The 22,345-nt window shown below is 42.3% G+C and overlaps 2 protein-coding genes across 2 annotated transcripts; one reads left to right on the top strand and one right to left on the bottom strand.

Annotated features, from left to right (window-relative positions):
* Window positions 1-1,475: 1,475 nt before the first annotated feature.
* On the bottom strand, window positions 1,476-2,855 carry LOC308154149 (aquaporin-8-like; the record flags this gene model as incomplete). Its single annotated transcript, XM_080527325.1, has 3 exons — window positions 1,476-1,614; window positions 1,858-1,923; window positions 2,638-2,855. The coding sequence occupies 3 exons, from the start codon at window positions 2,853-2,855 to the stop codon at window positions 1,476-1,478; spliced, it is 423 nt and encodes a 140-aa protein (XP_080383451.1).
* An 8,109-nt stretch (window positions 2,856-10,964) lies between these two features.
* Window positions 10,965-17,796, top strand: LOC308153264 (hemopexin-like). The gene is made up of 10 exons (XM_080526350.1): window positions 10,965-11,114; window positions 12,529-12,551; window positions 12,934-13,050; window positions 13,643-13,800; window positions 14,121-14,274; window positions 14,921-15,133; window positions 16,034-16,126; window positions 16,278-16,408; window positions 16,567-16,714; window positions 17,203-17,796. The coding sequence occupies exons 1-10, from the start codon at window positions 11,050-11,052 to the stop codon at window positions 17,424-17,426; spliced, it is 1,326 nt and encodes a 441-aa protein (XP_080382476.1). The 5' UTR covers window positions 10,965-11,049; the 3' UTR covers window positions 17,427-17,796.
* The last annotated feature ends 4,549 nt before the right edge of the window (window positions 17,797-22,345 follow it).

Raw genomic sequence — 22,345 nt, 5'->3', positions numbered from 1 at the left:
TTTTGAAAGACAGTCCCACAAGAATGAAGACTATTACCATATCCATGATCTCATATCATTTAGAGATGCAAAATAGACAGACAAAATATGTGGAATAGTACTTTCTTGACCATCTCTCTTAATTGTTGGCTTTATTGACCATGAAATACATTTTGCCTTTAATGTTAAAAAGCGGAATTAAACCTGAACTACTTGAATGAAACATTTGTTATCTACCATATGCTTCGTGACAATAACCCATATGGTACAGGAGGTAATACATCAGGTTGTTAAGTTGGTATGATGAATCACATTATTGTTTTTTACAGTAACTATTGGTCTCATTACTCTCTGTCACACAAACAGGGGCAGCCGTAGCGCATAGATTTAATTCTGTGATGGTTCGAGGCAGGCGGGCAGCTGCATTCTGAAATATAACAGTCGTATCAATAACATGGGAGGTCTGATACCACCGTGGGCCTATATAATTTTCCATTGCTCCTGACAGAGCAACAACAGCAATAATCAGTCAGACAGGCCAGGGAGCCTCCAGGACTTGGTGTGACATTCACCAACATGATGGCTCAGGACCCATCTGTGTCTAGGGCCAAGTTCTTCTCTTGTGGGTATTATGCTGTAAGGACCATTGTGAAGAGCATGCAGGATTTCATAAAGATGAAATAGCTGTTAGCCTCTTTGGGTTAACTAATAACCAGTGGAAATAAAATGACCTTTATCCCTGGTTGGAGTGGTGGTCTCTCTGCTGGCAGAGGTCACACAGATCGGTTTGGTGCTGCCACAGATGAGATAGGAGGGACATATATACATATATATATCATATTGAGAACTAACAATAACTAGAAGAACAATAAAGGTATGACTTGGGTCTATCTCAGCTACGCTTATCACCATATACCGGTACTGTAGAATGGAGTAGCTACAGAGTGGAGACAAAGATCATTTTTGGGCAGATGCTATTTGTCAATACAACAAGTGTATGATTGCTGACTACATAACCTGTATCTGTCCTCCTCAAAGATAACTCATGAGCATCCTGTAATACTGACACTCAAGACTATTGTGGAGCTAAACAAGAAAACACAACAATAATATATACCGTATATATATATATAGAAATAAACATTTTCCACATGGGTACAATTGTTATTTTTACTCACAGATCTTTTTATTTTTTTGGGAGGGGGGGGGGCTGTAAAAATCTCCCCATCATGCAGAGGACAGAGTGTAGGGTTGCATGTGGGTTACATCAACCACACCTCAAGGTTTCAAAAACATGCAGGTCAGTGTTGGTTTCTTTGTCATGACGAGTCGTATTCTTGGGTCACCCAGGAGGAGCCTAGCAGGGGGACAAAAAAGACAAGATCGGTGCTCATCATCACAGAGGTGATGGTTAGGTTAAATAATAACAATGCAAGGTTGTGAGACCCTTAGAGATCAATACAAAAACATACTGTAGGTGATCTCTATGGTGAGGCCTACCTCATTACTAAGCCAACCAGGACAGCAGCGGTCATAGGTCCAACCCAGTAGACCCAGTGGTAGCACCAATGATTTGCAACCACTGCAGGTCCAAAGGCTCTGGCCGGATTCATGCAGCCACCGGACACACCTCCTCTAACACCACCAAGTAACAGAGAACGACAGCATTGAAAGAATGAATACCTTTGAGGCTAGCGATGCGTTTCACATTAAAACAAGAGTAATGTACATTGTACGTCACACAGAGACACTTAATTAATGATTCAGTAAATGTTGAATTAAGAGATGGGGAGTACAAATATCCCATCTTTCTGCATGTTTATAACTGGTTACTAAATCATCCAAATCTTAAGATTCATAGGACATTAACATACTCACCCTCCCAGGATACTGGCAGTGACAGTAAGTCCAATACAAAAAGGTGCCAGGGGTGTCTTGCTCTGCCTGTTGTAGACACTCATGCAAACCGTTAGCACAAGGAAGAGTGTCATAACCATCTCTGCCAATAGGGCCCCAGTCACCTGTTTGTCGGTTGTAATGGTATTGAATGCTCCCCAAGATGAGTTGGCAAGCGCTGTGTGAGAGGACACTGCCTTGTGGGGGGGATTGTCACAAAACAGTAATGTGTTACAATGAAGTAGGGCTATTATCAAGAATGTAAAGGCAAACAGACAACTACAGTGACAGTACAGTGGCAAAGCTGTGGGCCCACCCTTGCCAAACCAGCTCCGACTAATCCACCGCAGAGTTGAGATATCCAATATGGAATAAGCTTGATGGGGTGCAGTCAGACCACCAGACATCAGGACTCCCAAGGACACTGCAGGGTTTAGGTTTAGGTTTAGCTGACCACCACTAGAAAAAAGAGTGAATGCATACATAACCATGACATTTTGTGAGAACAAAAACTAACTGTAACTTATTGTACATTAAAGTAGCCTAGACTACATGCATAATATATTATAGACAAACAGACCTGGTTAAGTTTAGACAATTGAACATTAGTGCTCCGTCTCAACTCATCTGCTTTAGGCCTGCTTTTTATCTTGACTTAGGGCTGTAGCAAAACAATGCTATGTCTAATGTCTATGTCTAATGTCTATGTCTAATGTCTATGAGCAGTTTTCAAGATATCTGCGTCCTTGGCGCTAGGCCTACCTCACTGCAGCTGTGATGGCAACGCAAATGGCCAAGGCAACCCCATGTGCCACAGCTGGCTGAAGTCTCCCGGTTTCAGTTGAGTTTTCGATCACTGAAGCGCAACCGGTGAAGATGAAGAGAGCTGTTCCCAAAAACTCGGCAACGCAGGGTAAAACGAATTTGTCGTACCTGCTGCAGTTGCTGTTCTTTTTCTCAGGTGTTTTTTTCACATTCATCTTTGCATGTTTGCAACGGCTGTATTGGCGTTCCGTATCCGAACATAATTACACTCGCTACTGTAGTAGCTAACTAACTTTAACCACAGATTACTTCATTTGAGAATACTCGATTTGTATTTCTTTTTTTAAACTCTTAATAGAACATCAGCCTTCTGGAAAGCCAACGTAAAAACGTCAGAAATAAAAATGCAAATCTATCTCTGTTGCAACCACCCTCAGAACATTGGATTCGAATCACAATAATAATGTATATATAAACAGCACGAGGTTGTCAATCAAATGGAACGTCGTTCAAGCTGTCTGATTGTGTCACTTATGTCATATTAGTGGCTATAGGCCTACTATAATTGGCTACATGAAATGTCAAATAAGACAATGCATAGTACTCAATTACGGTGCAACTGGCCCCTAAATAGTTTGTGCGGTCGGTTGGTCGGTCGGTCGGTTGGTAACCCAGACAGGAGCGCACAGAACGTCTCCAGTAGCAGACCCTTGCCAAACTTCAAGCATTGAGTCTACCGTATCGCTCGCTTGTGCGCTCGCCGTTGATTTTGAAGCTATCTGCTGACATCTAGTGGTTTGGTTTCAAATTAAAGTCCCTGTTCCACTGGGTGATCTCTCATTTTAGATTAATCCAATTAGCTGACTACAGTGACTAGAGATATATTTGATATACGTAAATGAAAAGGTAGGGATGTCATTCACATCCCCACAAAAGCAGTTAGTCTAGAGAGTACAATAATATATTGCAATTATCTCCAATGTGCATCGTTTTTAGTCTTACCCTGAAACTTGTTTACTCTGAGCACAATACTGGGCATGGGTTATGAAGATCCACCGTATCTTATTGTAAGAGCATTGCGTGATTGCTTGTGGTATCTTGGGCTTATTTACACCACACAGACTGTGTATGGGGAATTCTTATCTTGTCATGATCTGTGAACATGGTTGGGTCAGTATGTATGTATGTACGGTATGTATTATTATATTATTATTTCAAGAAGATAGGAGGGAATTTTAACTTTACAGGGAGATAAAGGTTATCTGTGTGTGAGACCGAGGGAAACTGTGTAACGTGCTGTAGTCTCAAATATTCTGACAACTTGTGAAGAATGGCTTGAAATGGAGACGAGGGGGTGTGACAGAGAAACGTGTGGAGAGGGAGAATGTGAAACTGAAGGACAGAGCACAGAGAGCAGTGGTGGAAGAGGAGCACACCTGAGCCCAGGTAAGACCTCCGTTTGTGCTGATTTAATTGAATAGGCTAATTGATTGAATGAATAGGAACAACAATGTCTTTGCATTTACAAGTTTGCTCATGTACAGACAGAAATCTGAAAAATAAACTCTTGATACATGAGTTTGCACCATCGCTGTAAAAAATGACTGTAAGCAATGTCACTGCTAGCATTGTGAGATGGTTAACCTTCAATAAGCATTCAAGCAAATCTAAGTTACCTTGAAAGCTTTTCTCAATATGACTGTTATCAATATGACTGTTATCGTATTATTTTCCACTCAACACCTCAGTCAGTGGCATGCAGGTCCTCTGGTAACTTAGCAACCAGAGCCCCTCATTCAACATTTAAGTGGGGTAATATGAGAGGGAGTGGTGGCCCCACTCCAACGAGTGACTGGGATTTGTTAGTGACACACAGACCTACATTTTCCCACATTCCAACAAACAAGGAGATGCCTCTATATACCTGTCAGGTAATTTGTACTTTTTAAATTCAGCAGATCTATTGGTAAACAATGTAGTCTTTTGAAATGTTTATTTTTCATCTTAAGTGGCATTTTTTTAATCTGCTACTCCAAATGTCCTCAGAGGGTTTCTTGTGTTTTATCTGCAGCATCGAAAGGTCAGCTGGCTTAGATTAATACAACAGAACATAAAGATAGACTACATCATTGTTTTGTCTATTGAAAACACAAGAAACTGTTTTTATCCATTCACACTCTGAGGTCATATGTTTCCAGGGGGACCTTATTGAGAGCACACTGAGGTAAACTGATCCCTAACCCTTTCATCCTAGAAAAAGCCCTGTTGTTTTTCTCCCTGGGGGTAAAAGACTTCTCTAACTAGGGCTTCAGAGTTAGCCTATATATCCACCCAGCCCATGCAGGTTTCCAGAACTGGACTTTTTTTTTATCATCCTGTACATAAAACACATACTGTAGTCCATACCAAACACGCCCTAATGCATCTGGAGTCCCTTACAGGCACTTTATGTTTGCTGTGAAAGAGAGTTCAGTTTCAGTACCTTGAGCAGATAAGCACTACTGTATCCATGAGTAGTGACAATAGGGGTCTGTGTTCCAATTGCTACTAACAATTTGAGACATTTGGGTTACCATGATGAGTGACACTAACAGACTGTTCTGGTCCCAAGATGATTGACCAGAGAAGCATCTAAAGTTACAAAAGCTGGGACGAGGACAGTGTGAGAGACATATGCAAGAACCCTACACCCACAGATATCAAAATAAATGTTTTTGCTTGCACCAATTGCTCAAATTAAGTGTAGAATATTCTACATCATGCCCCTATGAAGAATGTTTAAAGGGAATTTAGTAATGTATTATGTTATTGCATTTAGAGGTGGCTCTTTTGACACTGAGCAAACAGTATCTGACCGAGGGGGAAAGAACTTGATCGCCATAGTGTACAATAGTTAAACAATAGAAAGATAAATGTTGTACAATCTAGTCATCTGAAACATTCAGCAGAAACAAATAAATTCTGTTGTGAGTTTCCTCCAGCCTCAAGTAAGGTATATTTGATACCATCGTGTATTTTTTTATTGCTCATCCTTTTTATTAAACCCCCCCCCAACTCTTCTTATAGTCAACTCATTCATGTTCTCTTTACAGGTTTTAAACAGCTAATAAAACATCTGAAAAGAGAAGCATACCAGGCCGAGGAGAGGATTTTCCATCTTATCATCCAAGATGTTAATGAGGTCTCACTCAGAGCGAAGAGCCTATTCTGGCATCGCATCCCTGATGACGCACAGCTCTCCTGCACAGAGAGACGTGGCCACCCCAAGAGGGTCCATCTTTGCACCCATATCCCTTACCTCTACACCGTCCTGGATAACACAGGCACTTTGCAGCCTGGAGCAGGGTGAGCAGGATCTGCAGAGCCTTCGAGAGAGACAGTCAGCAGAGGTGGAGGAAGTGAACAGAGAGCTCGACAATGCCATCCTTGAGGCTCAACGACAAGAGCGCCGCCTGCTGGAGAAGGTTGAACAGGACCACCGGGAAGCTCTGCGGCGCCTTGAGCAGGTGAAGAGGGAGAATGCTGCTGCGGTTCGGGTCGGACAGTCCCTGGTTGACCGGCAGCTCCGTAAACTGGGACAACTGAAGGAGCAGATCGTGAGATGGGGTGGTAATAGTGGTGGATCCGACAGAAATCAGCTCCAGAGGGGTGTGGCAGAGGCTACACAACCTTGGGAAATCTCCCTCTCCTTGAAGAGGGTCAGTTTCCAACCTAACACCCAGCCTAAAGCCATGAATTTAGGGGAGGTTGAAGTGCAGGAACACAGTCTGATCTATCCCATTGGGGTCTGTGGAGATCAAGGACAGAAATGTAGCCTCCACTCAGGGGAAATGATGTTTAGAGAATGTGGACCAGTGGATGTTCGGAAGGATCCCCCCTTAAATGGAGGTGGACCAGGGCATGACCACGCAGTGTCCTCAAAGAAAAATAGTGGGAGCATGCGTGTAGTTAGAAAGCTACGTTTGTCAACCACTGACAAGGATGAGTTTAAGGAAGAAGTCCAGCCATCAATCTCAAAATTACAGCTTGATCCCCAGCAGCGTGGTGCATCTGAGTCATCCCAGGATGAGGAGCTGGAGTCGCTCTGTTCAGACACACTTGGGCAGGACCTCTTCCTGGCTTTCCCTCCAATCTCCAGTCATGGAGAGTCAGAGGGAGATGAACCAGGGAGTGGACAAAATGGAAACAAGAGACGCTCCATCCTCAAGGGTCAGAGAAAACAAAGAACCCTGGTTCTGGTACCCAGTGAGGAACTATCCTGCCCTCCAGAAGGAGACAGACATGAGCTTAGCATCCAACAACAGAAAACTTGGAAAGGAACATCTCAAAACATATATGAAACAGTGACCTCTCCTAAGACAAGCCATGGAAGACCTCGTTCCAGCTTTAGCCTTCTGGATCTCTCTTCAAGATATCGCCCTCGCTCACGTAAAAGCCTGTCCCCTAATAAACCCCCCCATGGAACATCTATGGATGGAGGTAGCCCCCCCTCCCCAGCAGACAGTGAGGACTCCTGTTACACCTTCACTCCCAACTCCCCTCGTAGTGGTTGCCGGTCGCACCAAGAACACAGACATGCCATGTGCACTGCTGACCTTTCCAGCAAGACTCGTCCCTTGATAAATGGGGGCAAGGGAGAACGCCTAGGAGGTAGAAGATTCAATCGGACTCGTCTGTCTTCTGCCCCATCCACATTGGAACAAGGGAATGGAGGATCTGAGTCTGGCAGAAGCCCCACAAGCTCAGATGAAAGAGTATCAAGAGCCCAAGGGCCAATGAAACGGGGTGTAGGTCAAAAGCGCGTCAGCCGATCTTGGTCAATGTCAGCCATTGAAGGTGGCGGCTTGCATCCAGCTAAGGAACAACCACGATCAGACAGAGGCAGGAAAGAGAAAGCACAGCCAGCCTTGAGAGATTTGGAGGAGGATGGTGGGTCATGTGCATTTGATGCAGGGCGCCTGGTCAAGCAATTTGGGAAGCAGGGCTCAGGTCGCACTGATTTCAACCTGCCGAGTGGGCTCCATACCACTGTCAAAGGGCAACTCTTTGTAGTGGACTGTGGAAATGCCCGTATTCAGGTGACTGACCTACAGAAGAATGTCGTACAGCAGGTGTCCCCCACAGGATCTGAGAGGTCTGCTCGCATCTGTAACTACTTTGATGTGGCTGTAAACACCAAGGGCCTCATTGCTCTGACCTGTGCTGCTGAACGTGCCCTGTTGGTGTTCAACCGCCATGGACGCCTTCTCCAGACCTTTGGAGGTACTATGATAGGATCCATCCACGAAGAGCTGGATGCACCCAGGGGAGTGACTGTCACCCGTCTGGATGAGTTCCTGGTGGCTGATATCAAGCGTGGCACCCTAACGGCCTTAATGTTGGACCCGAAGACAGGTGCCAAGTCGGAGCGCACCATAGTCACAGGGTTCCATAGGCCCTATCTGGTGGCTGCCTGCCCAACCTCTGGGCTGATGGCTGTGTCAGAGCGAGGTAATGAGACCGGCCGTGCACCATGCATCAGGGTCCTGGAACCTGGCTGGAACACCATCCGTATCCTGGGAGTGTGCTCTGGCTTGGGACCTGTTCTGGCCTGCCCCTGGGGCATCTGCATCGACAGCGATGGGGATGTCCTGGTGGCAGACTGGGGCAAGCAGCACCGTGTGCTGTTGTATCCTGCTAAGGGTGTTGGGTGGCCCCTAGTAAGTGAAAGTCTGAGCAGCCCTCGAGGTCTGGCCCTACTGCCAGAGGGCAACGTAGTGGTGTCAGACAGCATGAACCACTGCATCAAGATCTACCGTTACAAGTGAGGCACTCCAAAGGTGAAGATGAAGAGAATAGATGGTTATTAACATTCATCAGAATACTGGTGTAGCTTTCCAGTCATGAACAGCCTGCATTATCCTAGATTCTGATTAAACTGTAATTGTTTTTCTAGTAGAAGTGAAACAAAAGGTACAATGGTTAGTAGAGAAGGGTACATCTTTTTACTAAGGTACATTTTCATTACTGAAATATATCCTTTAATTTGTTTGTTTTATTGGGTGTTCACAGTGATCATACACTCACTGAACACTTTATTAAGAACACTATGCTAATACTAGGTAGGGCCTCCTTTTGCTCTCAAAACAGCCTCAATTCTTCGTGGCATTGATTCCACAAAATGTTGGAAACATTCCTTTGAGATTCTGGTCCATGATGACATGATTGCATCACGCAATTCCTGCAGATATTTCAGGAGCACTTTCAAGCTGTGAATCTCCAAGCTGTGAATCTCTACCACATCCCAAAGGTGTTCTATTGGATTCAGATCCGGTGAATGGGAAGGCCACCGAAGAACATTGAACTCATTGTCATGTTCATAAAACTAATTTGAGACGACTTTTGTTTTGTGACTAGGTGCATTATCATGCTAGAAGTAGCCATTAGAAGATGGGTACATTGTGGCCATGAAGGGATGCACATGGTCAGCAACAATAGTCAAATAGGCTGTGGCATTCAAGCAATGATTGGTATTAACAGGCCCAAAGTCTGCCAAGAAAACTTTTCCCACACCATTACACCACCTCCACCAGCTTGGACTGTTGACAGGTGTACAGGTGTTCCTAATATAGTGTTCGGTGAGTGTAGTTTGATGATTAACCATGTTTGAAACTAGTGATGGAGAATAACTGGAAAATGTCTAACTAGTGGTCAGTAGTAGCCTAGCTTAATAGATATTGAGATAAAATGCATTATTTTCCTAACATCTTAATATAACGGGTGAAACTTTGTAGATTTTGTTAGAAGATTAAATTATTACGTGTTGTCAATGATAAAAAGAAATGGACAATTCAAATAATAACAATGTAACAAGTCTGAGAACATAGTGAATTAAATATTGAATCTCTGATGTCTTTTAAAATGTTGTGTAACCCCAGAGTGACATTGTGAAATTGCATAAATTCCGGGCAGAGTATGGTAAACAATGGTTACATTGTTTCCTATGAGACTGTCACTACAAATATGGCTATGAACATGTTTTATGTTTGTTGATTTTCAATTACATAAAATAATAAAAAACAAATACAACTTTGATTAGATTTAAATCCTTTCTGTGGTGTTTTTACTTTGATTGTTTACCAGAAGCACAGTTTACTCACTGATTCAAAGTGACTACAAAATACTATCAAGTTGTGTTACCCCATCAGTAAGATCTGGAAGGTTTATTTATTTTGATAAGTCTCCCAAGACGTATAGAAAAATCTAAGCTTATTTTTACAAGTCTCACAAGATTGATAAAAAATAAGTGTTGTGGCCTCTAATCGATTATTAATAGATTTAGTATAACCTACAAAGCACAAAGAGCTTCGATCAATTGTCTTCAAAGAGGCCTTTTATTAAGCAAAATGGTTACATGAGCGTAGCAGCCAGGAGCAAGCAGGAAGCAAAAGCCAGCCACCAACAATGGTGGGACCCATATTTATAGAACTATCCTTGGTCATGAGGTCACCATTCTTGGGAACCAATCATATTATACAAATCTGTGATTACATAAGTTATGGGCCCTGTCCATCGTCCGAATTGTTCACTGCGACACAGACCTTGGCTCACACCTTCAGGAAGGAAATGGGCCTTCCTTGAGTGCTAGCTTTGCCCAACTCACATTTCTCAGTATAACATAATATAAAACCACTACATAAGCCTATATTTTACTTAAGCGACGTTGATAGAATACCCCCCTGGAACAAGAATAAACAAGAAGGGTTACTGTGAAAGGCCCTAGGATATTGAAGTGCGGCTCCCTGTACATTCCAATGTTGGGCTTACAGTATATCACAGGGTTCTTTGTCTCCCTGACTCAGAGATCACTTGTACAAAGTCCTGACTTGAACTTGCTGAAACAGCCGGAAACAAAACTGGGAAATGATAGTGGATCTGACCCAATTATATAACATGGTCCAAAACTGATGAATAACACATTGAGTAACATCACACATTGTGTCTTTGTACATTAGTAGTTTAATTACACAGACATACAATTTGATTACTTGTTTCTTTTTTAAAGAAATTAGATAGATCATTTATAAATGATGTGTTCACACATTTTGTAATTACAATGAAATTATTATAATGGCTAACTTTTATACTATTACTATTTGTATAGCACATACAGTAGGTGCAATTCAAAACACTGAACTATAACGCATGTTTTGCGTTTTGCAACAACTAAAAGTCCCCTGTTCCCCCTTTTCTTAAAGTAAACAGTACACTGTGTTATACACACACACATACCCCCACACACACAGGATTTCCCAATATGTCCATGGTCCACCCACTCACAAGATACAGTTTAAAGGTGCTGGTCAGGTCTTGCTACGGCACCGTCCACTCCCCAACTCTCTTCTGAATCTGCACCAAGGACTGCTCAACATGATGCTGCTCTCCCACACCCTCTGCCTGTGCTTGGCACTGGCCTTCACCTATGCTGCTCCAACGTGAGTACCGATACACCGCTAAGCTTTTACTTTGACCTTTACAGCAAGACTCGAACCTTGTAACCCGTAGGGCCACTAGAGGGAGGCAAACATGGAATAGCTCAGATGGAGATAAGATTACTGTAACTAGCTGTAAATGGCAGCTCAAAATGGCAGTAGACCTTACACACTTGTTCAAATTCGGCAAATTCACACACATGAGAGTCTTAAGACAGTCTTAAGACATTCTTAAGACATTCAAGATCACTGCAAATAAGCCAACTCCAGGGCTACGATCCGTATTCACATGCACTCATAAGGAAGCACAGCAATTAAATAAGTGTAAATCTAGAGTTCCAGCATATTACTGCCCTAGTCAATAGGCCTGGTTTTATGCCAATTATGGAATGGCTTTGTACAAAATATATTTAAAGACAAGTGGCAGCATAGAAAAAACTAAAAAGTAGCAACAAAGAAATAAAAACTATCAAAGAACAGTGGCTGAACAGCAATGTGCAAAGGCGCAATATCCTTTTTTAACAGAGACTTAATGGAGATTGGGATTGAGATTGGCATCCGTTTACTCGGTACATCCTTGCATACATTCACTGGCACGGCTAGGATTCCCCCAGAGATCCCAAAACACACATCTTGAAGCTAGGAGCAAACAAACATACTGCCACCAACTAACGTAACCAGGAAATAGTGGGAGGCCCAGGCAATAGTTAACAACTCATGCTAAGCTTGAACTGCTATTTTATATGCAGCTGTAAAGGGGTGGTATCAGTGCAATTAGCCTGTGATTGGTCCCACTGGTTACACTTCATAAATGGGCGTAAGGGAGAACACCTGGGAGGTAGAAGAGTCAACCGAACTCTTCTGTCTTCTGCGCCGTCAACTTTGGCATAGAGGGAATAGACTCAATAGAGGGTCTGAGTCGACATTTTCTCTTAGAGTACAGAAGCCACCACAAAATACTTAGTGTGCTTACAAACACTACTTTGTTTATTGTCAGATTGTTACTATATTAGACACACAGCCCATGCTGTCCAATGTAGGAGAATGAGACCTGTGGCACACAATAGGATACTGTGCTCCCACACTGGTCAGATTAATCTCACATGTTTGTTTGACAGTTCTCTGAGGCCATGAGCAGGATCAATTACGCAAGCAGAAAGAGTGGGCAGAGTCAATAGTTTAGCTCAGCCCTTCTGTTATTGATTCACAATCTCTCACAATTGCTTAATCCCTAAAAAGTCTGGCATTAATAATACATTAAAAAAAAAGGGTTACATTAAAGATAATCATTATCTACATTAGCCATTATCTAGCCATAATGGGTATCTACGGTATCTACCCATTATCGATTTGAGTTAGAATGAGGTCAATAGTTTAAAGGTAATGTCTGACTGTCTCTGGTTTCTTTTCTACACAGGCACCATGATGTGATGATGGCAGGTGAGTTTAGGTTTTGGATGCATTTCAAAGTAAAATAAAAAATGTATGTACAGTACCAATCCCAGATTACACCTTGAATAATTATTTGACACCAAAGTGTACTGCACAGCTGAGCAGTCTTTGTCTTTTAAGGAACAGGCATTTATTGTGTGATAATCCATGCATGCTATATAACAACTGGCACAGCCTCACAGCTGTCTTTCAATCCCTCTTCAACCCTTACGTCATGTGTTTCTACAGTGTAGGAATACAATGACCCAAATGACCACATTCATTAATGTGAAGACATTTTTTAATACTCACATTGAAATGTAATGTAATGACAAATAAAATAGCTGGTAATTGTTTCACACCTCACATTTCAATCTGATTGGTCCATCAGACCCCGGAGACTCCCAGAATGAGGATGCCCACTATGCAGCCAAGCTGGACAGGTGTGGCGGCATCGAGTTTGACGCTATCTCCCCGGATGAGAAGGGAATCACCTACTTCTTTAAAGGTATAAAACCGTGAATAATATTTGTATTCTCCTCCTCCTCTTTCCCCTCATGATTGTACAATGATATTTTGTATCACCCCACAGTTATTATTCTCTGCATGCCATTGCTTGATATATCCCACGTGTCTCAACCGTGATATGGCTGATATGACACCCAAGCTAACATGTACAGTACATGTACAGGCCCAAACAATAGGGGATGTAAGTGATAGCCTAGAGCCCCACAATGAAATAGCTGACAAGCAGCATAGCGGCTGAAGAACAGAACAGACAGAGAATAACAAATATTATCACAAGACCATTCAACATAATCTTATATTATGAGGTTCAATTCAACAAATATCAGGATATTAATGGATATACAGGTATACATTCAATGAGCGTGGGGTGGTGGAATTTGTATATTTCACTCTTCACTACACGTGACAGTTGGAAACACTGGCCCCAAGTTGGAAACCCTAAAACCCTGGCCCTAAGTAAAGATCTTGCCTAGGGCCCCCAAGATGACTGGGCCAGTGTACATGAGTATGTGTGATGACTGGGCCTGTGTATGTGAGTATGTGATGCCAGGTCTGCCCTGTGCCCTCCCCAGGTGACCATCTGTGGAAGGGTTTCCAAGGACCAGCTCAGCTCTCTAATATCACCTTCCAGGAGCTGGATGACTACCACCACCTGGGTCACGTGGACGCTGCCTTCCGCATGCACAACACAGAGAAGCCTGAAGACCACGATCACATCTACCTTTTCCTGGTACCTACTTACAAACATATGAATAGGCCCTGAACACTCGTTTTCCTTGTATACCTCTTTTATTGTAAGTTGGATGTATTATGCCTTTTATGGATGGTGTAACTTCTCACAGTTTTATTCCACATTTACTCTGTACAGTTTTATTTCAGTTTCCTGATGTACAGTATATTTTAGCATGTGTACTTTGTGCCATCAGATTCTGTGCGCCTTCTGATTAAACCCTTCATGTTCCCCATCTTCCCATTTCAAATGATGTAATCACCACCAGTTGTATTGTTAAATGTGTTCATTTTTCCTATACTCTGTCCTTCCCCCATTAGGATGATAAGGTCTTCAGCTTCTATAACCACTCTCTGGAGGAGGGCTATCCTAAGGACATCAAAGGGGACTTCCCAGGGGTTCCTAGCCAATTGGACGCTGCCGTGGAGTGCCCCAAGGGAGAGTGTTCCACTGACTCTGTTCTCTTCTTTAAGGGTAAGTCTATTGCTAGGATAATCTCTTAATGAAACAATAATAACACATACACATAACGTATTATTTACATCCCCTATTCATCTCTCTTGTCATGTTGCTAAAAGGAATTTATAAATAGCTAGTATTGTATAAAGCTCTCACTGACACAGCACCAGAATATCAGCCCAATAGAGGTCTCAGGTCTTCTGACGCTGGCTTTTTCTGTGTACCACATGTGCAAAAGAAGAGATTTTGTGAGGCTGCATTCTCATTTTATGCACCCAAATTGTGGAATGCACTGCCAGTTTACATTAGGGATGCAACCTCAGCAAATATTTTCAAGTCAAGACTAAAAATGACTAAATAATTAAATTATGATTATATAATGATTGAAGCACTTTGAGCTGCAACGTTTGCAGGAAAAGTGCTATACAAGTAAAAGTTATTATTATTATTACTATTATTATTATTATTATTATTATTATTATTATTATTATTATTATTATTATAATTATAAACCATTATCAAATAAGTATTTGCATTTATCCATTTATGAACACTGTCTTAAACACATTATTATAGTTTGAAAGTAAATTATACAGATGATTTACAGTAATAATACCGGAAACAAATACTTTTAAAATGAGCCACTACTTTCCTCCAACAGGAGCTGAGGTGTACAGCTACGACATCGCCACCCAGGCGGTCAAGACGAGACAGTGGGCCAACCTTCCCAACTGCACCTCTGTGTTCCGCTGGCTGGAGCACTACTACTGTTTCCATGGACACAGCTTCACTAGGTTTCATCCCGTAACCGGAGAAGTGGTGGGAGACTACCCCAAAGACGCCAGGAATTACTTCATGAAGTGCCCCAATTTCGGTGAGCAGACCTTATTAATAATAATAATAATAATAATAATAATAATAATACATTTTATTTATAAAAGCACTTTATATAAGAAATCTCAAAGTGCTACAATTAAAAACAGGCAGATAAAACAATAAACATTTTCAATGAAAAGGCAAAAAAAAAGTCTCTAGAGCAAATCAAATCAAATCAGACAAAGTTTATGTCATATACACAGAATACAGACGTCGGCAGTGTAATGAAATACTTCAGAAAAGCTAGCTCCTCAACAGTGCAACAATGAAGTCAATAATAAAGCAATGGGATATGGTAGAGGTAGCAGCAGAAACACAGGAGCAATATACGTATGCATGGATGTATGTGTGTGAGTGCGTGTGTGCGTGTGTGTGTGTGTGTGTGTGTTTGTACGAGAGAGTGCAAATGTGCAATGTGTAGTGTCTGTGTAGTGTGTGTAGTGACTGGTGCAGGTGTGCATAGGTAGTGCAGAGGGGGAACTTGGGGAGAGGCGAAAGGAGGGGGTCTGAGGTGATGACAGTTGAGCAGTCCTATGACCTGCGGGTAGAAGCTGTCCTGAAACCTGTTGGTCCAGTTCCGGATACTCCGGTACCATTTGCCAGAGGGTGACCGAGAGAACAGGGCGTGGCTGGGGTGGCTGTGGTCCCTGATGACCTTCATGGCCTTCCTCTTGCACCTCCCAGAGTAGATGCTCTGCATGGCTGGGAGCTCATGGCCTGCGATGAACTGGGCTTCCTTTACCACGTTCTGCAGAGCCTTTCGGCCGAGGGTGGTGCAGCTGCCGTACCATCAGATTGAACACAGCTACTGCTATAGAAGTGACATGGTAACAAACCATATTCAGAGAGAAAACGTTTGGATTGTGTTGAAGTATGGTATGCTATTGTTGGATCCTAGGCCATGGAGGTCGACACAAGGCGCCCAAATGCAGTGAAATGACACTGGATGCCATCACCTCAGATGACACAGGCAAATCCTACGCCTTCAAAGGTTAGTCATGTATCCTTAAGTCTGCGAGAGGCAATGGAGCTGTGTGTGTGTGTGTGTGTAAATAAGACTGTTTGCTTTAGTCCTGGTATTGAGTCCATACTGTAGGAAGAGATACTGTCTTCATCACTTATACATCCGGTAACTTGCCCAGGTCCTATCTTCGTTCGCCTGGATACACATCGTGATGGCAATCATGCCTTCCCTATTGCCAGGACCTGGAAAGAGCTCGCCAGTGGTGTGGATGCGGTCTTCTCCTACAGCGACAAGATCTACATGATCAAGGTGAGTCACGTCAAGTTGTTGCGCTGCTTTTAATATAAAGCTACCATAGAGCCAATCCTCTGGATTTTTATTCAGGCAGTCGTTTTTGTACCCATCATGGCTATTGCATATAACCCAAAAGAAAATATATCAAATGACCTTATATTTTGTTTTGACAGGGGGATCAAGTTTACATCTACAAATCAGCTGCTCACTACGTTCTCATTGAGGGCTACCCTAAACCCCTGAAGGAGGAGCTGGGCATCGAAGGCCCTGTGGATGCAGCTTTTGTGTGTGCAGATCAACATATTGTGCATATTATTCAAGGTATATGATCATAAACATCACCAATATCTGTAGATATTTCGCTTAAAGGTCCAGCATGTAGTCTGGTATGTTGCTGCCCTCACTGGCCACCCTGACAATTTGAAAACGTGCATATGCTTATAAGTTTTCTAGTAGCACCAAACATGTGCATATCCTTGTAAACACACAAAACATGAAATAGGCATGTAAACACCAGTGTCCTACCCAACACCATATTTTACATACTTTGTTTGGAGTTACACAGCCCTCTTCACTGAACGTTCTTCATCATTTGATCTCATTCCTTGAAGGCTACCCATTTATCATGACCATATAAGTAGCACTATTTTAAAGCTAAAATCTACATACTGGACCCGTAACATCAAATATTATTGCGTACTCAAATTCTAATTCAAATAGTTATCATTTTACATTAAGATTCCCAGGTACTGTAGAGTTGAATACTTCCTTGATGGAAACTCATTGCCTGTCTGTAATCCTCTCCACAGGGCAGAAGATGCTAGACATTGACCTCTCTGCCACCCCTAGGACCGTGAACAGAGAAGCTCTCCTGCCATTCCAAAAAGTAGATGCAGCCATGTGCGGGCCTAGTGGGGTCGATGTGTATGTGGGGTCAGAGTACTTCCACTATGAGAGTGCTATGCTCCTGGCTTTCAGTAGGATTCGCCCACAACCACAGAACATCTCCCCAGAGATGGGCTGTGAGGCATAGGAGTCGCTGGTCTCCTACAGGACATTTGGGCCATGGCGGAGGATAGCTTCAATGGAAGATAGTTTGATGATCATGAGAAAAAAACAGCTGTTTTGATTAACTGTACTCAATGTTCAGACATTTTTTATTATCATTGTGGATCTCAGACATTTTTAATAATAATCATCATGGATAATGAGCATGGTTTTTCAATACACCTTGTAATAAACAAACACATTTACACAAATTACATGGTTGAAACATTCATCCTTTACTGTAAGCTTCACACTTCTTTAAACTGCAACAATGTGATTCTATTGCATTAATCTAAAAGAACATTAGATACTGCAATTTGCGTTATCAATAAAGTGTGCTTCCCTAACCTGTTTAACTTCTTAAACTGCATGCCATATTTGACTAATTTCCACCTAAAAACCACATCCAAACTTTCTTATAACATTAGAAATATGATGATCAGATGCAAAAGCTAGTTGAGCATTTGATAGGTAACACCTTCACACCTTCACACCTTCACGAGGGGCGGCTGTCACTCAGGAGGTAGAGCCGGCGTCTAATGATCGCAAGGTCTGCAATTTGGCGCTTTGATCCCCGGCTGGCCATGTGTAGAGGTGTCCTTGGGCAAGACACTGAGCCCCAAATTGCTCCCAATGAGCGGGCCGGCACCTTGCATGGTAGCTTGCCGCCATTGGTGTGTGAATGTGTGTGTGAAGGCTATTGTAAAGCGCTTTGGAATAAGGTGCTATATAAGTGCAGGCCATTTACATGACAAGGAAATAAAGTAAACAATAATGAAATTAGAGCAGAATTTAGGCCCAATTATCTAACGAGGTTAACAAATTATGACAAGCAAAATGTCTTACAAGTAATGATCTTAAATGGGCTCAAGCAAAGCCGAGCCGAGCCGAGACTCTGGTGAGGTTGGCTCCTCTGAGGAAATCTAAGGACTTGAAGTTGAGCTTTGGACAGGTAGAGTCTGTTGAGCCCTGGGATTGGGTGAAACAGCTTTGGAGTGGGGGCCAAGCTCATTCTTGCTGATGTAGAGGAACCACAACTGGGGTATGTGAATGTGTGTGTCCAGAGACTTAATACTAAGCTTCCCTGCCTTGAAAGCCAACAGAGATCTTAAACCTTCAAGAAAGTTAGATGATACATTTGTCCTTTATGACCCTGACTATTGATGTACAGGTTCTATAGAGATCTCAGAGGAGAGAATGGTGGACGTTCTGGTTGATCATCTTTTACATTATGTGATGTAAAGGTCGCTGGTTCGATCCCCGCCTCAGAAGGGAGCTGCATGTGCCCTTGAGCAAGGCACTTAATCGACCCCCGCCTCAGAAGGGAGCTGCATGTGCCCTTGAGCAAGGCACTTAATCCCTAATTGCTCCAGCGGTGCCGACTATGGCTGACCCTGTGCCTAGAGCAAAAAATACCATTGACTGAGAAGTTGATTGCATAGCAATAAAACTATTATTATTATTATTATTATTATTATTATTATTATAAATGAAGATGAACGCAGAAGTGCATGGCCTCACAGTGAAACAAAGACTGAAATTAAGGTATTCTAAGATCAAGTGCAATTCACACTTCTCACACAACAACTGAAAGTGTGTGTGAGTGGGTGGTATGTACAGTATATTTCCTTTGGGGGGGGAAATACCAAATATACATTGTTCAGGGATGCCCCACCTTTTTAAAAACAAATGTCCTGGGGGGTATTCCATCAACATTGCTAAAGGAAAATCCAGGCTTATTTTTGATAAGTGAGAGTGCCAAAAATGTAAACGTGGATTTTCAGAAAAATAATATAACATAACATAATGCAGACAAAGGCTTCAGAGAGGGGTCATAAATATCATTTGGATTGGAGTGTCTGTCTGCAAAGTGTTTTGTACTTACTTCCAGAATGAATGGGCTAATCAAACTGTCTGGGCTAATCAACTACAGGTCAGGGCCAAACCAGGAATAAATGCTAAACAAGTGGAACATCCCAATTGCTGACATAACACTTATCTCTTGATTATAAGTAACCTGGTGTTTTCTACCAGTTGTGTCATTACATTTTGAGTCCACTAGGTGACATAGTATACAAAGGAATAGGTCACCAGGAAAAAATAGGTTTAGCTGCAGGGGACATGGCAACAGGGTAATTGTTTACTTTATTCATTGAGGATACCTCTATTCATACCTGTAGCTTGTGGAAACAAATGATGCATTTTAAACATTGAACTAAGCACACGTTATTGGTAGATATTTGACTGAGAGTCGAGAAACAGTTCAAGTGCAACAGTGTGAGAGACATTTGAAGGGTGGGGGCAGAGATACGAATAGCTCTGGTTGGGTGTTAACCTATGTGAGATATAATCCAGGCCATTCAAAATTGTGACCATTCGGTTCAATTGTGTGGAATTCACCCGGGAAAATTAATGAACATTTCACTAAATCTGAGTGAAACACAGTAGCCTACATAAGAAGTGTAACATCACTGTCCATGTGCATTGGCCAGTGACCAGTGAGATCAAATAATCACAAATGTACAGATAAAATCCTTGAGGAAACTCATGAGGCAAAACTGTTTTTATTGTGTGCTGCTATCACAGTTCTGCATGCAATGGTGTTATATGCATGAGTGAAATAGTTTTAATATGATGATTCATGTTTCCCTTGTTTCCATATCTATCATTAACATTTTTAAGAGAGAGAGAGAGAGAGAGAGAGAGAGAGAGAGAGAGAGAGAGAGAGAGAGAGAGAGAGAGAGAGAGAGAGAGAGAGAGAGAGAGAGAGAGAGAGAGAGAGAGAGAGAGAGAGAGAGAGAGAGAGAGAGAGGGAGAGAGAGAGAGAGAATATTCACTGTTGGGTAGCGCGTACCCCGGTATTCTAAATGAACCACGCCTGACTTCGACTCTTCCAACGACGGCCATATTGAAAGTCTTCACAAATCGTCTTACAGTGGATCTCACTTGCTCGGTTCCCTCACCCGTGTCCATGCACACAGGCTTGACGAGAAACACGGAGGCGGCAAGGGCAGATTAAACATAGTATTTTATTTAGGTAAACATTTTCGGATAATCTATACTCATTGAAGGATCGTCTATCGGTCTTTGAAGACGTAGTCTTTCGCCCAAGGTGAGTTTTTATCTGTGTCCAGACAAATGCTTCTTAGGCTGTAGCGTGATGCAAAAGCGGCGAGGATGTTAATGTCCTCGTGTTTCTAAACTATAAGGCAGGCCTTTAAGCATAGCCTACTCATGTCAATGTTTAGGTATTATGGGGAATTAACATGACCAGCATTTTACACAATATTGTAAAGTGTTGTTTTTTTTCTAACAAGACTTGGCATTGAAGAGCATATGTGGTTTCATCTCCTTGGACGATTTCTAAACTTGACAGAACTTTATAATGGCATGCGTTTAGGAAAAGGTAACTATATATATATATATATATATATATTAAGAAGATCCTTTGCGTAACCCCCAGTTTGCCATTGGGTTTAGTTGATGATCTGAGTCACTATCAACTCTGTGAAAATGTGTTGAGCCGATCATAATATCGCCTTAAAGTAAAACAAATATTCGGTTCATTATATATATTCTCTGCAACATATTTATTATCCGTGGCAATTTGTTAACGTCCTTAACAATGTTTGCAACAATGTGTATTTCAAATTTTTTTTTGGGGGGGGGGGGGGGCTAGGTGGTACAACGCAGCGTTGGCGCGTTTCGATTGCAGTCCTGCTGATGTAAAAGTAGATCACCGGTTGCATCTATGTCGCATATTAAAACATAGCTTGTGGGTGTGCCAATGACAATGGAACGATTGCATAGCCATTTCTTATAATGTAATTCAAACAATATTAAAAGGAGTGATTGAGGCTCAATAGCCTTAAAATAATTCCGTTATTCTCAACAGGCGCCAGCTACTTTTGTAACCTACTACTGTTACGCGACGCATTTGACGCACGGCAGTATTTACGCAGGGCGTGCAGCTGTACTGTGGCTGCGTAAGTCCGTTCAAGCATACCAAACTGAACTGAGTTCTCAATCTTTTTTGAAATGCTTAAAGCACTTTATTGCCAATGATCTGCTGGATTTGCTTGCACTGCCCTCATATGTTTATTTCATTGACACATTCGTTTCATTTCATTTCTGTGATCATGACATCACTCATTTAGTTGAGTAAACCAACACTTGGCTCAGAGGTCAAATTGAATGTCTTTGTAATGGGTCACAGAAGTGTTTCACCCTACATTCAGCGGGCTGCATGAGAGATGCACAGTGTCACAATGTGGGCTAACTTTTGACAACGAGCCAGACTCTAATATTAATATTATTTCTATTTAGACATGGAGTGAATGCCATGTTGGAAAGCGTTTTCCCCACTCTGATAGGCTTACATGCCCCTCATCTTTTGATTGATGTGATGTGCTTACATAAGCGCCCATGCTTTGTAGCCCGGAACCAGCAGGTCACACTAACATATCATTTCAGTGTCATGTTACAGCCTGGCGCAGGTCCTGCCCAAACAGGCAAACTGTCATTTCATCCTCTCTTCTGTTACGGCCGTACATAGACTGTGAGACATTATAGCGATGTACCTCTAGGCCACCAGATGATCCTGCAAAGACCAACGACTGGTTTTCAGTGTGATGACGCAGGAAAATGAGATTTGGGATGGGAAGATTACGAGTTAGGCTCCATGGTTGAACCCTGGATGTACATTTGTAGACACACAGTAAAGCTACTGTGGTGTAGGTTTGCGGGAGCATTTACCCCAAGTTTAGAGGTTGGCTGAGAACATATAGGCAGAGATGATTCTGATGTCATGGAGAAATCAAATTCTCGAGACCCCTCCCAGGCCCATGTATTATTTTCTCCCAGGCAGCAGTCCTATATTTGGATCAAGCATGATCAACCCCACTA

The sequence above is a fragment of the Nansenia antarctica genome, assembly GCF_963989245.1.
Source record: "Nansenia antarctica genome assembly, chromosome: 3".
Lineage (NCBI taxonomy): Eukaryota > Metazoa > Chordata > Actinopteri > Argentiniformes > Microstomatidae > Nansenia > Nansenia antarctica.
Note: the sequence above shows the minus strand (reverse complement) of the source record. Positions and strands in the feature narration are given on the sequence as shown.

Bases quoted from the DNA above. Each gene is read 5' to 3' on its own strand.
- LOC308153264 (XM_080526350.1), top strand. From the start codon at position 11,050: ATGATGCTGCTCTCCCACACCCTCTGCCTGTGCTTGGCACTGGCCTTC. The intron at 12,552-12,933 runs GTGAGTTTAGGT...TTGGTCCATCAG, and splicing joins CCATGATGTGATGATGGCAG to ACCCCGGAGACTCCCAGAAT. The intron at 16,715-17,202 runs GTATATGATCAT...TCCTCTCCACAG, and splicing joins TATTGTGCATATTATTCAAG to GGCAGAAGATGCTAGACATT.